Here is a 19,230-nt window from a genome sequence, read left to right on the forward strand (position 1 = left end):
TCAAGATTTGTAGATTAAATATGATGTGTGTAATTCAATCTAACATAGTCCCTGGCACACATTAAATACTTAATAAATGTTAAATATCATTATTATATCATGGCACTCAAAATCAAACAGAATTGAAATCACTTGTTTATCTTCCCTTGTAAACCTCTTTTTTATATAATTTATTTATTTTTGAGAGGAGGGGAAGGTCAGAGAAAGGGAGAGAGAGAAAGAATCCCAAGCAGGCTCTGCACTGTCAATGCAGATCCCGATGTGGGGCTCAAACTCACAAACTGTGAGATCATGACCTGAGCCAAAATCAAGAGCAGATGCTCAACCGACTGAGCCACCCAGGCCACCCCGTCTTCTAAACCTCTTAAAGGGTAGTGGTGGCTGTACCTCAGCATTGCATTCTTAGCACGTCACACAGAGTGCTCACCAAATATTAAGTAGTCATGTGCCTATTCAATTTATACAGCAGTACCCCCTACCTCTGCTTAAGCTGTGGCTAAGGACAACAGACAATCCCTCTTCCTTATTTTCTCCAATTCCAACATGTGGCCAGAGGAGGCTCTTCCCAAATATTGAGCATTCATTCTTGGTTACCAAACTAGTATTGATGCAAGCTTTCTTCAACAGTTTTTAAAAGTCAACACAAGCTCTCTTACCTTGGAAATTATTTTCACACTCTATAGATGTGGGTGTCTTTGAAAAGATATCAGATTCTCTGAGAATGAGTCAGAGGAAAGGGCAAAAGGAGCTATTCAGCTCATTTTATGTAAAGCTTTCCACAATAGCTGGTGTCAAGTCATAATATTCAATTTCATACACTGGAACAACTACAGAGTCTTCACCTTAAAATGAGAACTAAAGTGATGAGGTGTAGGTATTCTTGCTGCATTAGGCCTTCTTTGGGATGTTGGAATCAAACCAAACAATCTAGAATACTGCTTGAACATTTTGTGGTGTGGGGAGGCTCTATTCAGCCTGGATAGAGTAGCACCTTTTACCCTCGTACCTCACATTGAGTACTTTAACACTGTGTTGCTGGTGTTCAGTTTCTTCAGTGAGTCGCTGATTTCCTATTTCCTCACAGACCTCAGATCTATCCCCATCTCTCCATTTTCACCAACAGCACCCTATGTGTCTGGAAAATTACTCACAATTCTCTTACAATCATAAATCACTAGATACATAAGGAATCAAGCCACGAGGAGTAAAGATCTGCATGAGAAAAAAAATTAATTTAATTAATGAAAATTATTAAAATTATTAGATACAAAATATTCACTCAATAAATATTCATGGAATACTTATTACATGCCAGGCACTGTTGTAATCACCAGCAGTGCATCAGTGAAGAAAACGGCCAAAGATCTCCACCTCCATATGGTGCACACACATTCTAGTGGCTTCTTTTTTAGACTCTGAGCTCTCTGGAAACTAAGACAGTTTTGTACTCATCTCTGATAAGCACCTGGTAGAGTTTGGCACATCAGATGCCCTCAATAAATATTTGTAAAATAAATAAGTTGAAGACTGTTCTCTCTTTTTGTCACTCCTCCTTCCCTGCTTTCCTCTCACTTCCCTGTACTTCTACTTACAAATACTCTTAGCCAATAAGTATAGTTTATAAATGTCTCTTGGGAGCATTAAACGAAGTAATTTCCGTGTTATCTGTTTTTCATCAACAAAAGAATCTTCTTTGAAAAGAAGAATATTTCTTCAGTCACTTGGCTTTACATTCATGGTCTCCCAATTCCTATTTAGGCATTGTAACCAAAGATGAAACTGCAAAGAAAGATAAAGATTTTAAAGGAAAGTCCCAGAAACATGTCCAATTCAGTCCTGGACAGACTACAGCCAAGTGGAGAGTGAGAATTATGTCCGACAATAAATATGAGGCTTCGGAGACCTTCCAGATCATTCTGTTGAACCCTGTCATGGCTGCACTGGAGTTTCCAGAAATGGCAACTGTTGAAATCGTAGACCCTGGAGATGGTACGTGGTTTCTCTTGATATGATTTATCAACCAGTACACATTCCTGTGTCCATTGCAGGCATTATACCTCCTCCCTCGGGCTCCATAAGCCACTGAATGTGTTCATACCATTTAGGATTTAAAGCTAAGTAGATCACTTAAAGGCAGTAATTTTTCCTTTGCCTCTTAAGGTATTTTTAAAGAAATAGAAATAGAAATTATTGAAATAGACATGACTTCACCAGCATCCCTTTAGAATATGCATAAGACCTTGTAGTTAACTTTCTACACACTCAGTAGGGCACAGCCTTGCCCCCAGATGGCTAATTCTCAGGGGTCATTCCAGGCCCACTATCTTCTCACAATTTTCTGGGAGCTCCCCACCAGATCAGAGGGGCACTTTAGATATCCCTTGTTCTAGATGTGGCTTCTGGGAGCAGTCAACTTGGTTTTAGTCTGTGTTCCAAAAAGTTCTGTTATAGTTGTGTATCATATTCTTGAATTCACAGATTCATTTTATTCATTTATTTGTTCATTAATACAACAAATATCTCCCAAGAGAAAGGGGAAAAAAAGTTTTAACTAATAATTGTGCTACTTCCTGCCCCTTTTTGTAAAAGAAGAATACTCCTTAAAGGAAGGTTTTAAAATTCATCTTTGAATTTTAATTAGACACATTGATTATCACAGTAGTTGAAAGAATTCAGGTGTCACCTAGAATTGCATGACTTACTACCAGGGCATAAGTCTGAGTTAAATTCACAAGAATGCATGGAGAGTCCTCTGTATTAGTATGTCCCAAAATGCATAACAGAGAACAGTAGTATAATAGAATTTCTACAACAGGGTCAGAAAGATTTCCATGGACCAAAGAAATCTAGAAACTGTTTCAAATATCTTCCTTCCTTTGAAGCATCATAATTCATGCTAGCATATTAATGTTTCTAAAACACTTGCCTGGGGCACCTGGGTGGCGCAGTCGGTTAAGCGTCCGACTTCAGCCAGGTCACGATCTCGCAGTCCGGGAGTTCGAGCCCCGCGTCAGGCTCTGGGCTGATGGCTCAGAGCCTGGAGCCTGTTTCTGATTCTGTGTCTCCCTCTCTCTCTGCCCCTCCCCCATTCATGCTCTGTCTCTCTCTGTCCCAAAAATAAATAAACGTTGAAAAAAAAATTTTTTTTTAAAAATAAATAAAAAATAAATAAATAAATAAAACACTTGCCTGTAAAGAAACCTGTTTAACTTTGTTTAAACGGTTTCCCCAAACTAGACCATGGACTTTTTTAAAAATTTATTGTCCTTACGGAAAATCCTTTAAAATCTCTTGGTTATAGTTTTCTTGAAATACAATTTGGGAAATATTATTCTATATGCTTTGCATTTTGGCAGACAAAAGTAGAAAACATTGCCCTATCACCCAGTGAACAAATAGAAAACATTGCCCCAATACCCAATCTTATCAGTTTTATTGATAACAACACTTAGACACATGAATCAACTATGAAAGCCAAATGTTAAGATACATGGCTAAAGCAGTAAGAGTTCTGAGGTGAGAAAGTAGAGAGAACATCATAGTCCTAAGTGGTTAAACCTCCTGCAAGAGGGAGGGTTTGAGCTGAGTCTTGAAGAATAAATGAGATTTGGCATGGATGGAAAGGAGTAGCCTTTTCAAAGTGTGAAAATGGAGAACATATCTGAATAACCCAACATTAATGTATTTTTCCAAGTTTTTTCACATGAAATCAATAACTTTAGCTTACTTTTAGCTTCTTCCATTATGCCAGGTTTTTGAATCAAGGTATGTGAAGACAGTAGACTACCATTGGAGGGTAAAATGGAAGAAAGAAAATTATCACTTGTCTTCTTCCTCTGTAACTCAGGACCAATATTTACTTGGAGGTAGTAACTGTTGAAACTAATTTAGGCAGCAAAATAAAGAAGAAAAAAATTAACCCATAATTAACTACACAATTCAACATTGAATTCTGGGTTTTCACTTAGTAATAGTTCCAAAAGAAGAAAGTATAGTGTACAATATTTTCCCTTCTTGCTTTCAAGAGGAAGATTCTATGCGTATATATGTTATGAAAGAAAGAACTGAAGAAGTTAAATATGGTTTGATCCAGATAGTTACTTCAGTTGTCCACTTGACACTGTGAGTAGGAACAACCCACTTTAAATTTTTATATTTTTAAAACAAACACACATAAAGCGGTGCCTGGGTGGCTCAGTCAGTTGGACAGCCAACTTTGGCTCAGGTCATGATCTCACAGCTCGTGAGTTCAAGCCCCACGTTGGGCTCTGTGCTGACAGTTCAGAGCCTGGACTCTGCTTTAGATTCTGTGTCTCCCTGTCTCTCTGCCCCTCACCCACTCACACTGTCTTTCTCTGTCTCTCAAAAATAAATATTTTTAAAAATTTTAAACAAACATACATATTTAATTATACAGTGTCCATGCTTAATGAAAAGCCCTGGAAAACATTGAAAAGCCCAAAGAAAAATAGTACACACAATTCCATCAACAAGAGATGACCAATATTCATATTTCAGTGAATATTCTGGTAAGGTGTATACATGCATAAATACACACACATGTGCATGCATGCAGGTGCACACACTGGACACAGCTCAGTAAATTTAAGTGAGAATATTATTTTTAAAAATAAGGATATGAGCATATTAACTATAATTAAAATAAAAAGCCTGATTAAAAAAAATTAAGGGTAGGACCAGCAACTTATTTTTCTCAAAATATTAACTGGCCAGGTTCTTCCACACAATATCTGTCCAATAAGTGTTGAATAAAATTTTTGTTGAGTAAAGCAGGGAAAAAATTTTTCTGCATTAATGAATTAGATTACCTGACCATTAAAAGCATTTAAAAAAATAAGCAGTAAAAATAAAGTAAGGGCAGAAATGTGTGATCTCTATATAAAAGACCTAAAATTTGACCTCAAAAAAAAAAAAAAAACCAAGACACGATTTCTGCAAGATTTTCCTTTCCATTTTAGTGCTAGCTTTCCTTTTTTAACCTTTCAAAAGACTCCTAAACCCAATTGCACTGCCTCTCCAGCTCCACTTAATAATAAACATTTCCTATTCCCATCTATTTCATGTAGTCATTTGTGTTGGAGAAATATAGGGGGCAAAGACTATGTATATTTCTACTCAGGTTAAAATATCACCAATATCACCAATCCAACTGAAGTCTTGCTAAAGAGTCTTCTACCATCTTTTCTAGAATCAACAGTTTATATTCCAGAGGCAGAATACAAAATAGAGGAGCATGTTGGAGAACTTTTGATTCCTGTAAGGCGGTCTGGAGATTCTAGCCAAGAACTGATGGTCATTTGCTCTACACATGAAGGTATGAGGCTTTGTGGGGTACAGATACCCAGGAATAAGATTCTTAGGATTGTGGGGATGTGGGGAGTAGCTGAGTGGTGAGTCAAGTGCTTCGGGAGGACTGGGAAGCCTGGACCAGCCCCTGCTCTGTGCCCTGCTGCTTGACAACTTTGTAATCACATGCAGGTGCCCTAACTCCTCTGGAGCTGGTCTCATCAAACAAGGATAAAATTTTACTCAAAATTGGTATGAAAGCGAATGTTGTGACTACCTCCTGAAGTTTTTGGAGGGTCAAATGAGATATTTTATGTGGGAATAGTTTAAATATGCTGGTGGAAAATATAAATAAGGGATTCTTAATTTTAATAGCTAGCATTGCATTGAAGAAACAACGTAAAGTAGTCCATATGTACTATTCAATCTCTTCTCTCTCCTCACCCCCAACAATTAAAAATACTCCCAAATTATGGGCCCGGGTGTCCTCACACCTCAAAATAACATCCCATTCTTTCTGACCTCTCCACTTCTATACAGTCAAAATTGAATTGTCCTCTGTCCAATCCCTCAAAGTCATATTTTCTCACTCATTAGAACTATGTAATAGGCAAAAAGGATGGACCTATAAGAAGACCACGCAAATGAGAAAAATAAGCTGTAAAAATAAACTACATTTTTCTATGTTCACACTAGTAGTTCACCTCTGACACCAGATGTGTGCAGGTTTTTCCCACACCAAACAATTCTCCAGTTTCTATGCACACCAGCTGAGTACCCTAAAATTCAATTCTGATGCCATCTACCTGGAGATAACACAGACCCCAAAGGGTAAGAGCTCCATCCCGGAAGACTGCCTCCATTTCAGACACCTATGTCAAGTTTAGGCTGTTAAGGTTGTTACCTGTGTTTCTGAATTACTGGGTATCAATTAGAAGTTCCCACCACCCCTGTTTGGGTTTGAGAATTTTCTAGAACAGCTCACAGAACTCAAGAAACCATTTACTTACTAGATTACATGTTGTAAAGGATACAACTCAGGAACAGCAGATGGAAGAAATGCACAGGCAAAGTATGTGGGAAGGGGCGCAGAGCTTCCTTGTCCTCTCTGGGTGGGTCACCTTCCCAGCACCTAGACATGTTCGGCAACCCAGAAGCTCTCTAACTCCTTTGTTTAGGGTTTTTATGGAGGCTTCATTACATAGCCATGATTGATTAAATCATTGGGCATTGGTGATTAAATTTTCTTCCAACTCCTCTCCCCTCCTTGGAGGTTAGGGAGTAAGGCTGAAAATCCCAACCCTCTAATCACTGGTTGGTTTCCCTGTCAACCAGTCTCCATCCCAAGGCTATCTAGGAGCCCTCACCTCTAGTTATCTCTTTAGCATGCAAAAAGACACATCACTTCAAAGATTCTAAAGGTTTAAGGAGCTTGCGTACCAGGAAACAAGGACAGAAACCAAACATATATTACTTATTATGTCACAGGCTAATTTATTCAGAGCTCACCATAGCAAGGGGATCAGCCACCATCACTTGCATTTGGCAGAGACTCAAAGACAGGCAGAGGATTGAAATGCTTTATTGTGGAAAAAAAGGAAGCTATTCCTTGATTAGAGGCTGTTGGCATAAGGAGGCTGGGGGTCTGCATATTAGATTAAGGAAGTATATTTGGCTTTCTCTGGTTGGTCCTAAATCGGAAGCCTGGGCAAAAATTAGAGAAGCTGGCAGTTACTAACTCCTGACCATTTGAAGCCAATTGTTACAGTGGTAGTGGTTTCACTTCCTAGACTGGTTGCTGCAGAGAGATGGTGGGTCAGATTCCTATTTTTATATATGGTCTGACCACTCTCTGTTCATATATCCAATCTGGCCACATCTGTGCTCACACTTGCTAAACATCCAACAATGCACAGCACAGCCCCCACAATTAAGAATTATATACCCAAAATATTAGTAGTGCCAAGGTTGAGGAGAGGAATGAGAATAAGTTCTCCTCTGCCCCGAGGACAAGGAATTTGGCAGTAAGCAGTTAATTCATTTTGAGATTTTCAAAGCCAACTACAAGGACAAGCCCCTGTAGTACATCTTTACGATCTTCATGTTTGTGTTCAGCTGTATGTCTAGAGATGAACTGCCCTGTCGCCTATTCTGTAACTAAGAGTGCCCTCTTGAAGGGATCAGCTGCACTGCCAGCTACATGTAACTTCAGAATCTCTTAAGTTTTAACCTGCTGTTCCCCCATGTGGGAAGTGAAAAGCAACAAGAAGAAATAATAAGGTGAGACAGCCTTTGAGGTCCTTGCCAGGTGATCCCTGGAAGGCTATGCTTCTCTTTCTCTCCCAAGTCCACACAGGGCTCTGGTTGAAGTCTTACAATGAATGAGGACCTGGGCGTACAGGGGAGTGGCTGTAGGTGGGCCAAGAAGCTGATGGAGAAAGTGCACTCATTCTCTGCTCCACGCTTCCAGATTGGCTTCTGATACCAGTGGCATATTCTCTGTCCACACCCATACTGTCTGGAAGACAATGATTCTAGAGTTTCCCAGATGTAAATAAGAGGAATGAGGTGGTAAAAAGCCCAACTTGGAAGATCAGTTGCAATTGCTAAGTTGGAAGAGACTGCCAATGTCTGCCTATCCCTCTACTTCTGGAACGAGCTACATTGTAGAAAGACAAGCAGAGCAAACTAAGAAGTTCAGAAGATTTGGCAGTGAGCCAACTAAAATAAGGGGATGCCTCCCCCCAACATGGGAGAAGCTACACCCAGATCTAGCTTCCCATAGAACTCTTCAATGGGACCCAACTTCCAATAAGGTCTCTAGGTTCAAGACTGGGAGTCCCAGAAAACTTTCTACCTAGCTGGCACACAACTCAGACTGGTCTGCACCTGAATCTTGACCCACACAAAAGACAATTCTCATGCTTTCAGTAAAAAAAAATGCCTTCTTCCATTTTGAGTTTATTTTTGTGAATGGTGTAAGAAAGTGGTCTAGTTTCATCCTTCTGCATGTTGTTGTCCAGTTCTCCCAGCACTATTGGTTAAAGAGACTGTCTTTTTTCCATTGGATATTCTTTCCTGCTTTGTCAAAGATTAGTTGGCCATACTTTTGTGGGTCCAATTCTGGAGTCTCTATTCTATTCGATTGGTCTATGTGTCTGTTTTTGTGCCAATACCATGCTGTCTTGATGATTACAGCTTTATAGTAGAGGCTAAAGTCTGTGATTGTGATGCCTCCCACTTTCGTCTTCTTCTTCGATATTACTTTGGCTATTCAGGGCCTTTTGTGGCTCCATACAAATTTTAGGATTGCTTGTTCTATCTTCAAGAAGAATGCTGGTGCAATTTTGATTGGGATTGCATTGAATGTGCAGATTGCTTTGTGTAGTATTGACATTTTAACAATATTTATTCTTCCAATCCATGAGCACAGAATGTTTTTCCATTTTTTTGTATCATCTTCAATTTCCTTCATAAGCTTTCTATAGTTTTCAGCATACAGATCTTTTACATCTTTAGTTAGGTTTATTCCTAGGTATTTCATGATTCTTGGTACAATTGTGAAACTCCACACCCGAAAAACAAATAATCCAGTGAAGAAATGGGCAGAAGACATGAATAGACACTTCTCTGAAGAAGACATCCAGATGGCCAACAGGCACTTGAAAAGATGCTTGTCACTCCTCATCAGGGAAGTGCAAATCAAAACCACACTGAGATATCACCTCACGCCAGTCAGAGTGGCTAAAATGAACAAATCAGGAGACTATAGATGCTGGAGAGGACATGGAGAAACGGGAACCTTCTTGCACTGTTAGCGGGAATGCAAACTGGTGCAACCACTCTGGAAAACAGTGTGGAAGTTCCTCAAAAAATTAAAAATAGATCCTATGACCCAGCAATAGCACTTCTAGGAATTTATCCAAGGGATACAGGAGTGCTGATGCATATGGGCACTTGTACCCCAATGTTTATAGCAGCACTCTCAACAATAGCCAAATTATGGAAAGACCCTAAATGTCCATCAACTGATGAATGGATAAAGAAATTGTGATTTATATGTACAATGGAATACTACTTGGCAATGAGAAAGAATGAAATATGGCCTTTTGTAGCAACGTGGATGGAACTGGACAGTGTTATGCTAAGTGAAATAAGTCATACAGAGAAAGACAGACACCATATGTCTTCACTTTTATGTGGATCCTGAGAAACTTAACAGAAGACCGTGGGGGAGGGGAAGGGGGAAAAAAAAGTTACAGACAGGGAGAGGCAAACCATAAGAGACTCTTAAAAACTGAGAATAAACCGAGGGTTGATGGGGGTTGGGAGGGAGGGGAAAGTGGGTGATGGGCATTGAGGAGGGCCCTGTTGAGATGAGCACTGGGTGTTGTATGGAAACCAATATGACAATAAATTTCATATTAAAAAAATTTTTTAAAGAATAAAAAGGCCAGGGTTTTCCCCTTGGAGAACAAAGCCCCAGTGTTCATGATCACATCCTGACTCTTGCACATCCTGTGGAACAAGAACTTATAAATCTGTATGTGCATTTGAGTGGCATCGCGGTATTTATCTTCATCTAATCCCCACAGATACTTAAACATCTCAGGGGATGAAAGTTTAGTTTGGTCTTTTAAACCTTATAGAAGTCTCATTAAAATAAATCCTTACCCATTCTTATTTTCACGAATAAAATACACATAAGCTCTATAAACAGTGGAATGGAAAGCAAACTCATGCTTTGTACATTAGTAGGAATTCACAAATATTAGAACTGTATTACACTTACAGATGTAGATGAAATAAGTGGATGAAATGAGTGGCTAGTTTTATGTTGTACTTTGATGGGGATGTCAGGTTCCCACCATTAAAGTTTCAGTCTGCCATGGCATTGCCTGAACTTGCTACCTGCCCGATTTGTGCATCATCAGTATTCTCACACAATGATATGGGGGCATCGTACTTTAAAGAAATTCTTGGGGTGCCTGGGTGGCTCAGTCGGTTGAGCATCCTACTCTTGATTTTAGCTTAGGTCATGATCCCAGGGTTGTGGGATCAAGCCCCACATGAGACTCCAACCTGAGCATGAAGCCTGCTTAGTATTCTCTCTCCCTGTCCCTCTGCCCCTCTCCCCTGCTTGCACTAAATAAGTAAATATTTAAAAAATTTATTTGGGAGAAGAAGAAGAGCTGAAGGAATAAACTCTCTCGATGAGTGAGAACTATTACTCCCTAGAGAAATGTCTTAAGCTCAAAGATACCTTGGGAAAGGATGTGTGCAAATTAGTTCTTGGCCCTGTTTTATTGTCAAGATAGATGATATCCATCTTTTTCTTCTCATTAGTTACATCCTTGTTAGGAAACTGCTCTTACTGGGAGAAAAAAAAAAGGCAAATGAAGAGCAAACCACAGAACCTAAAATCAACATCCCAGGACTGGTTCTGAACCATCCTGTGGTTTTGGTCAGCCCCAAGTCAAATATGTTGAGGTTTTTAAATGATCAACTTTCTCCAGTTGTAAGGGACTATGTGGTAAGCCACAAGCCACGGCCCAGCCCCACTTCTCTGATAGGCTTGTTTCTCTGGGTCATGTTAAAGAGGAGACAGAAAGCAAATTATTCTGAGCAGGTTCCAAGTACATCCAAACAAAAGACCTTCTCTTTTTTTTCTTTAAAAAAAATATTCTGGGGGCACCTGGGTGGCTCAGTCGGGTAAGCATCCGACTTTGGTTCAGGTCATGATCTCACAGTTCGTGAGTTCAAGCCCCTCATCGGGCTCTGTGCTGACAGTTCAGAGCCTGGAGCCTGCTTCAGATTCTGTGTCTCCCTTTCTCTCTGCCCCTGCCCTGCTCACACCCTGTCTCTGTCTCTCAAAAAGTGAATAAACGTTAAAAAAAATTTTTTTTACTTCTGTTTCTTTGAGTATAGGTATGTTTGTAGTTTATAGAAGTTATACCTTGCATTTTTTTTGGGGGGGGGGGTCCTTTGGATCATTCAGAAGTTCCTTAACTGTAGGCTTGCTGGGAGTAAACTCCTTCAGTTTTTCGTTTATCAGAACATGTTTTTATTTCAACTTCCATCTTGCAATTCTAGGTTGACGGTTATTTTCTTCCGGCATTTTAACACTTCAGCATCTTCCAGCTCCTTGTGCTGTTGTTGAAAAGCCTGCCCATGGTCTAAAGTCATCTTTGCAGTGATCTGTCTTTTCTATGCGTTCAAGATTTTCTCACATTTGTTTGGCTGAATCTGTGAAAGATCTGAGGGCTTTACTTGAGGATGCTTTCCTCCAAGGAGGATTTGTGTTGCTTCTTCCAGGATGTAAGAGCAGCGCTGACCCAGAAACACTCCTGCTCCCCTGCATCCCCAGACTTAATTGTACAGTTTCAGATTCTGCTCTCTGATGGAGCCTCGGCCCGGGGCCCAGTCTCCCCTGAAGTGTGAGGCTGCACTTGCTGTCAGGATGACACCAGCTTCCGAGTGGGATTCCCTTCTCTAGCTTTATGGCATTTGGAGTTTGGGGGCTTTAAGATCTTGCTTTTGTTTTATTCTGGCCCTGGTGATTTTCCTTATTCCTAAGAGCATAGAAAAGTTAGAATACTATTTCCTCTAGATGATTTGTAGTGGGAGAGCACCCCAGTACACCCCAGTAGTCAGCCAAACTACTGGTAACTCTTCTAGACTCTTCTAGACAGAGCTTCTGGTGCTGCTCCAGCCCAGCCTTTCCCAGCCTTTCTTTCATTCCACTTGCTCCTGCACCTCCCCCAATCATGGACCCTCCTGGGCATGAAATGAACTGTGCCTGGGGCTTCTGACAATAACCTGCTTCAACCAGGAGTTAAATGCTGCTTTTCCAAAGAAGAGTGACTTTCTGTCTTGCTGCCCTATTAAAAAAAAATCTATGTTAAATGAAATTTGTATGTTTAAAAGAATTTACAATTAAATACTATAATAACTAAAGATAATGTGGGGAAGTAAAAGATGCCCCATCAGGAGATGAATATTTTACTTATGGAGAGTCAATCAGGGAGTTCTCTACCTCAATTTTCTCATTGATAAAGTGCCCTAGCCACCTCAGAAAGTTATCAAATACTGTAATATAGTGATTCAATTAACCTGTAGTGTAGTTTCTTGATAGAACTTTCTCTGACTTTAAGTACCATCTATGATTTTTATAAAGCAAATGTACTATGTAGCTGCAGAAACTGAGCCATATAGTCTCTGTAAAGAAACAATTTTTTTTTAAATAACTTCATAGATTCTCCCACTCCTAGTGATGTCTGAACAAGAGACATATTATAGGAGAGCCTTCTCTAATATTCCTTGCAAGAATGCTATAGAACAACCACTGGTCAAGTGGCCTAACAAGATTTGAGGCTCAGTTGCTAAAGCATCTTTTTGAAAACAACCTGGAACCACATTCATGCTCCTTGGACATGCTTTATTATTAAAAAAGAGATGTACAGACTATTGCCAAGGAACCTGATCTTATAACTCAGGTTATATTTGATGTTTTCAGAACAAAATTTTCTCTCTTAATTCCTGGGGATCTTAACCTGCTATCAATAAAACAGAGCTTTAATTTTTTTTAACTAAAATAAATACCAGTATTCTCTCTTCTTGCCTGTTACACATAACTGATCATTGGTTTTCCAAAATTAAATTTCCAGAATCCTAGGAAGAATGGACCACTTAAATAAACTGAATTTTTTTATTAAATGAGATATAAATTAGACTACCTTTCTCTATCAATGCTTGTTGTTTTAAAATTTTTAAAAAAACATGCTAAAATATATTGTTTTACTTTTGGTTTGAGTCGAGTTTCACAGCCAAATGATTTTCAATAACAATTATATTTTAATCTTTCATTGAACCCAGAAAGCTACCTAATTACACGAATGTCTATTTCACCAAGTGGATCAGCCAGCTGAAAAAATTGAACAGAAAAGGGAAAAATCCCAATCACTTTTGTTTTATGAACTATGATAAATCCTTATTTGACTATTCACTAGACAAAATATATTGAGAAAGAGATTTCATAAAGACAGCTGCTATTTAATAAAGATAGCATTAGATACTTACTATGCAAGTCCAGTGTATATCTGCTTTTGGTATTTATCCTGAGGAGCTAAATGTGCAGTTTCTGATAAGGATGTTTTCTCACTTCAGCTGTCATATCAACATTCTGCATGCCAGACGACTAGGGAAAATTTTTAAAAAGTGTATTCTCCAATGTATAATCCCTTTTAAACTTTGGGCTCTTAAAAAAGCATCTCAAAGGTTGTTTTTTAATCTGATTATTGAAAGAGTTTATTGCTTTTCCCCATTTTTTGTGTATATCCTGAAGGCTAAAAAGTCTCCCTAATCAACGGAGTGTCTCATTGTGTTCCTGTGAACTTTCTGTGTTGTAGGCACTTACCTCTCTATTTAGTTGGGGAGGGCCTCTCTCTAACACTTCTTGATAGCCCTGTCTGACACTCTGGGAACCAGCCTCTCCTTCCTGACTTGGCTCACAGAGCTCTTCCAAGCATGGAGTTCACAGGACTGAAGTGGGAGGGAACATCATGAAGGAATAAATTTCAAACTACAGGCTGGAGCTGGAGCTTGGCTGGCTTCCCCAGCAAATGACAATCCCCCAGGATAGCTATCCACACCTAGAAGTTACTGCCCTCTGCCTTTGTAAACATGTTTTATTTCCATCAATCCCTCCAGCTCTAACCTTTATTTTTAGGTTCCCAGAATAAAAAAAAAAAAAAACAGTCAATTTGCTACTACCTGATAATTCTAAAATTTGTGCTATTGAAAAATCATCCTGAAACATTTTGTGAGTTAGTGCCCTTCCGAGCAAAACCTATGAAGTCAATTTAGGAATCTTCTTCACTTTCTGACAAGCTGTGTGTATACATCAAACACACATTCATCGATATCAACTTATATTTATATCAATGCACATTAGCAGGAAGGCAGTGGACATTGGTGTTAGCCTGTATATATGTATATACCATAGCCACAAATAAGAAAGACACCTGCAAAACTAGAATGTCCAGTTCAGAAGCTCACTGTCATATCCCCATTGCTTCTTATTAAGGAGAAGCGTGGTGAGAAATATTTATTCTTTTCAAAAAGTGCTTATTTAATATATTGAGTAATGTTACAGTCTTTATTCTACCTAAATCTGGTCTGGCTAGGTCATTTAAATTACTGTAACTACTTTTTACTCTTTTAGCTCTAAACCTGTTGTGTTGATATTTTTTTTTAATACTGCAGAAAAATATACTGACTTGAACTCTTGGTGGGGATTATAAAATGGTACAACGGCTATGGAAGTAGAGAGGTTCCTCAAAGAATTAGAAATAGAACTGCTATATGGTCCAGCAATTCCATTTCTGGGGATATATCCAGAGAAGTTGGAAGGAATTGAAAAGATATTTGCACACCTTTGTTCATAGCAACATTATTCACAGTAGCCAAGGTGAAGCAATCCAAGTATTCATGGACAAATGGATGGATAAACAAAATGTGATTTATATGTACAATGGAGTATTACCCAGCCTTAAAAAAGAAGAAAATTGGGGCACCTGGGTGGCTCAGTCAGTTAAGCATCCGACTTCGGCTCAGGTCATGATCTTGCAATTCGTGGGTTCGAGCCCCGTATTGGGCTCTGTGCTGACAGCTCAGAGCCTGGAGCATGCTTCGGATCCTGTGTCTCCCCTCTCTCTGCTCCTTCCCCACTTGCACTGTGTGTGTGTGTCTCTCTCAAAAATAAATAAACATTAAAAAGAAGAAGAAGAAAATCCTATCACATGCTACACCATGGATAAAACCTTGAAGACATTGTGCTAGAGGAAATAAGAGAGTCACAAAAAAGAGATAAATACTGTGTTATTCCACTTACATGAAGTACTTAGAGTTGAAAATTCATGGTGGTTGCTGGAGACTGAGAGGGGAGGGGAAAATGGGGAGTTGCTATTTAATGGGTATAGAGTGTCAGTTTTGTAAGATGAAAAAAATCTAAATATTTCACAATAATGTGAATAAACAACACTATTGATATGTACACTTAAAAATGGTTAAGATAGTAAATTTTAGGTTATTTTTATTTTACCACAATAAAAAATTGCACTAATTCCCAGAAATCCTACTCCTAAGTATGTCCTCAAGAGAAATAAAATTATATATCCATTCAAAGACCTGTACTAGAATATTTATAGCAACATTATTCAGAAGAGCTAAAAATGGAAAACAACCCAAATTATCAAGTGGTAAGTAGAAAAATAAATTGTGGTATAGTCATACAATGGAGAATACTATTCAGTAATAGAAAGGAAAAACAAAAACCTGATGAGTCTCAAAAACATTGTGCTAAATGAGAGAAATCAGACACAAAAGAGTAAGAACTGTATATTTCATTTATATGAAATTCTCATAAAGGCAAGTAAATCTGTAGTGACAGAAAACAGATTAGTGGTTTCTAGGGCTGGGAGACAGGGAAGGAGAATATGTCATCTTTTATGGGTGGATAAAAATGTTCTGTATTATGCTTGTGATAATGGCTACATGACTGTATACATTTGTCAAAACTCATCAAATGGCACGTTTAAATTTGTGAATGTTAATGTATGTAAATCATTACAATAAAATTTAAAACACAGTGCATCGAAACTGAAATCTTCCAATCAACCCTGTACTTCTTCTAAAATAACTAGTAATTTTGTGGCTGCATTTTGGTGCCATGCAAGGAACTCTAGTCAGGGCGTGAAGTGTTGGATTATGTAGACAGTACTCTGTAGCTCTGTGGCTATGGGAAGGGGAGAGACAGGAAGACATCTGTACCACGACCATGGCATGGACTCTCTGATCCTAATTTCTCTGCATTTCAGTGTTCCCATCTGTAACATGAACGAATTAAGCTAAACCAAGCCTAGTATTTTATGATCCTTCAGTTTATTTAGCCCCTAATTTAACAGAACTTATTCACTATGTACCCTATTTAAAGACCACTAACTGTGAAATAACTGTTCTGAAAGCCTTCTAAGTACAATATTAATAACTATGACTGTCAGAGATAAGTGTGATTTATAATTCAGATAGCATTGTGCTCCATGCCGTTACCTAAAAATAGTTTGAAGAACCAGTGGGGAACAGGTTTCCTACTTGGAATTCCATTTCTTCTCACCTTCTCTGTTCCATCTCATATTCCTACAGGTTCTGCCTCAGGTTCCATTCCTTCAACTGCATTATCTTTCTCTGACTACGTCTCCCGTCCAGAAGATGGCGCCAGCATCCTCCACTTTGACAAGGATGAGGCTGAGAAAAGCTGCCGGGTCTTGATCATCGATGACTCCCTCTATGAAGAGGAGGAATCCTTCAGTGTTTCACTGAGCCTGCCAGTGGGAGGGCGACTGGGAGCCCAGTTCCCCACCACCAAGGTGGTTATCCTGGCTGATCCTAATGATGGTAAGTCGATTTCCTGCTTTCAACTCTTTTTTTTTCCCTAGGTAACCTGCATGATTCTTTTTTTTTTTTTTCAACTTTAGCTAATTAACATATAGTGCAGTATTGGGTTCGAGAGTAGAATTCAGCGGTTCATCATGTCACATACCCAATGCTCATCACAATAGTGCCCTTTTTAATACCCATCACCCAGCTAGCCCATCTTCCACCCACCCCTCTCTGTCAACCCTGTTTGTTCTCTATCATTGAGTCTCTTGTGGTTTGTTTCCCTCTCTTCTCTCCATCCCCTTTCCCATATGTTCATTTGTTTTGTCTCTTAAGTTCCACATGAGTGAAATATTTCGTATTCGTCTTTCTCTGACTGACTTATTTCACTTAGCATAAATAGATTTATGTCATTGCAAATGCCAAGATTTCATTCTTTTTGATGCCTTAGTAATATTCCATTGTGCATATGTGTGCGTGTGTGTGTGTGTACCACATCTTCTTTATCCATTCATCAGTTGATGAACATTTGGGCTCTCTCCATAGTTTGGCTATTGTTGATAGTGCTGCTATAAACATTGGGATGTATGTACCCCTTCAAATCTGTACTTTTGTATCCTTTGGATGAATACCCAAAGATGCAATTGCTGGATCATAGAGTATTTATATTTTTAGTTTTTTGAGGAACCTCCATACTGTTCTCCAGAGTGGCTGCTCCAGTTTGCATTCCCACCAACAATGCAAGAGGGTTCCCCTTTCTTCTCATCCTTGCCCATACCTGTTTTTTCTTGTGTTGTTAATTTTAGCCATTCTGACAGATGTGAGGTGATAGATCATCATAGTTTTGATTTGTATTTCCCTGATGATGAGTGATGTTGAGTGTCTTTACATGTGTTTGTTAGCCATCTATATGTCTTCTTTGGAAAATATCTATTCATGTTTTCTGCCTATTTCTTAATTGGATGTTTGTTTTTCAGGTGTTGAGTTTGGTAAGTTCTTTACAGATTTTGGATACTAATCTTTTATCAGATATGTTGTTTGCAAATATCTTCTCCCATCTTGTAGGCTCCCTTTTACTTTTATTAACTCTTGGCAATAACTGCCTTATTATTACATTGTCCTTCAACAGTTGAGAGATAAATCTATTTAATGTTCCTTTCTCCAAAGACTGTGAGTGGCTTGTCAAATACATAGATATCACCAACCCCAAGAACAAAAAAATAATTCAGGAAGATAAAATATTTGTGTATGAATTTATTAAAAAAAAACAGCCTAAGGATGTGACCCAAGACTTAGAAAGAAGCCAAGAATAGGACCAAAGTTAAGTATCTGATTCTCCAACCTGGACTGCCCACAGTGACCCTCATCTTAGCAGCATAAGGGGGCTTGCTCATAACAATAAGTACATGATTCTTCAAATGGCACAAGGGTACCATGGAGCTCCCATGTCTAGGCATCCAGACTTTTCTTCCTACCCTATGTGACAAAATATTTGGCTCTAGTTCCAGGGTATCCCAGCTGAAATTTGGCCAGAGAAGAAGGGGTCTCCTCACTCCTCAACACCAACCCCATGCCCCAGATGTGATACAAAGTATCAAGCCCAATATTATTTTCCTAGGTCTCAATTGCCCTTTCTACAAGAGGCACTTTCAAGAGAAAATGTTGATAAAGCCAGGAGCAGGATCAGACTATCTCATTACCAGTCTCAGACTGCTTCATCTCTCAAACATGCTTCTGTCAGGATGTGAGCGGCCGTGAGTTGCTGTGTTCAGATCTAGGCAAGATTAGATGGCATTCTGAGGCTGGGCATTACCACCTCTCCAGGTGACGTTGGTCAGGTCAAGCTATCTGGAGCTCAGTTTCCCAATCCATAAAGTAAGGAGGTTTAAATGTGTTATCTCTAGGGATGCTTCCAACTCTAGAATTTGATGTTTCTTTTTTTTTCCCAAAGTATGTATGTATGTATGTATGTATTGAGAAAGAGAGTGTGAGTGCATATGAACAGGGGAGGGGCAGAGAGAGAGGGGGAAAGAGAATCTCAAGCAGGCTCCATGCTATCAACACAGAGTCCGATGCAGGGCTTAATATCATGAACCTGTGAGAGCATGACCTGAGTCAAAATCAAGAGTTGGATGCTTAACCAACTGAGCTACCCAGGCACCCCTAGAATTTGACGGTTCTTGAAGTCCTTCTTAAGGCTTTAGTTAATCATTATTCATACCTATAAAATGAAATACCCTATAGAATATTTGAGTATTTTTTAAATGTTGTCATGAACTTAAAAATTTGTGTTAAAATACTGCTCCTAAAAAGTCAGGTAAAACGGCTAATCACTGAATTTGAATGGCCTTCTGATTCAGGCTACCCATTTTGTTTTCTGTTTCTCCAAGGCTTCCTCCAGATAAATAAATTCCTATTGTTTGACTCATGCTATTTTTTCTACTTGGGTTCTAGGAGATCCCCCAAAATAATGTCTGTACACTATAT

At 39.0% G+C, this 19,230-nt stretch overlaps 1 protein-coding gene across 1 annotated transcript in view; it reads left to right on the forward strand.

Annotated features, from left to right (window-relative positions):
• Positions 1–19,230, forward strand: part of FREM3 (FRAS1 related extracellular matrix 3) — an 88,171-nt gene that overhangs the window by 56,229 nt on the left and 12,712 nt on the right. The window contains exons 4-6 of the mRNA XM_043568135.1: positions 1,759–1,989; positions 5,210–5,335; positions 16,510–16,761. Of these exons, the coding sequence (XP_043424070.1) occupies positions 1,759–1,989; positions 5,210–5,335; positions 16,510–16,761 (609 nt within the window). The remainder of the gene's footprint in view (positions 1–1,758; positions 1,990–5,209; positions 5,336–16,509; positions 16,762–19,230) is intronic.

Source organism: Prionailurus bengalensis, chromosome B1 (assembly GCF_016509475.1).
Source record: "Prionailurus bengalensis isolate Pbe53 chromosome B1, Fcat_Pben_1.1_paternal_pri, whole genome shotgun sequence".
Classification (NCBI taxonomy): Eukaryota; Metazoa; Chordata; class Mammalia; order Carnivora; family Felidae; genus Prionailurus; species Prionailurus bengalensis.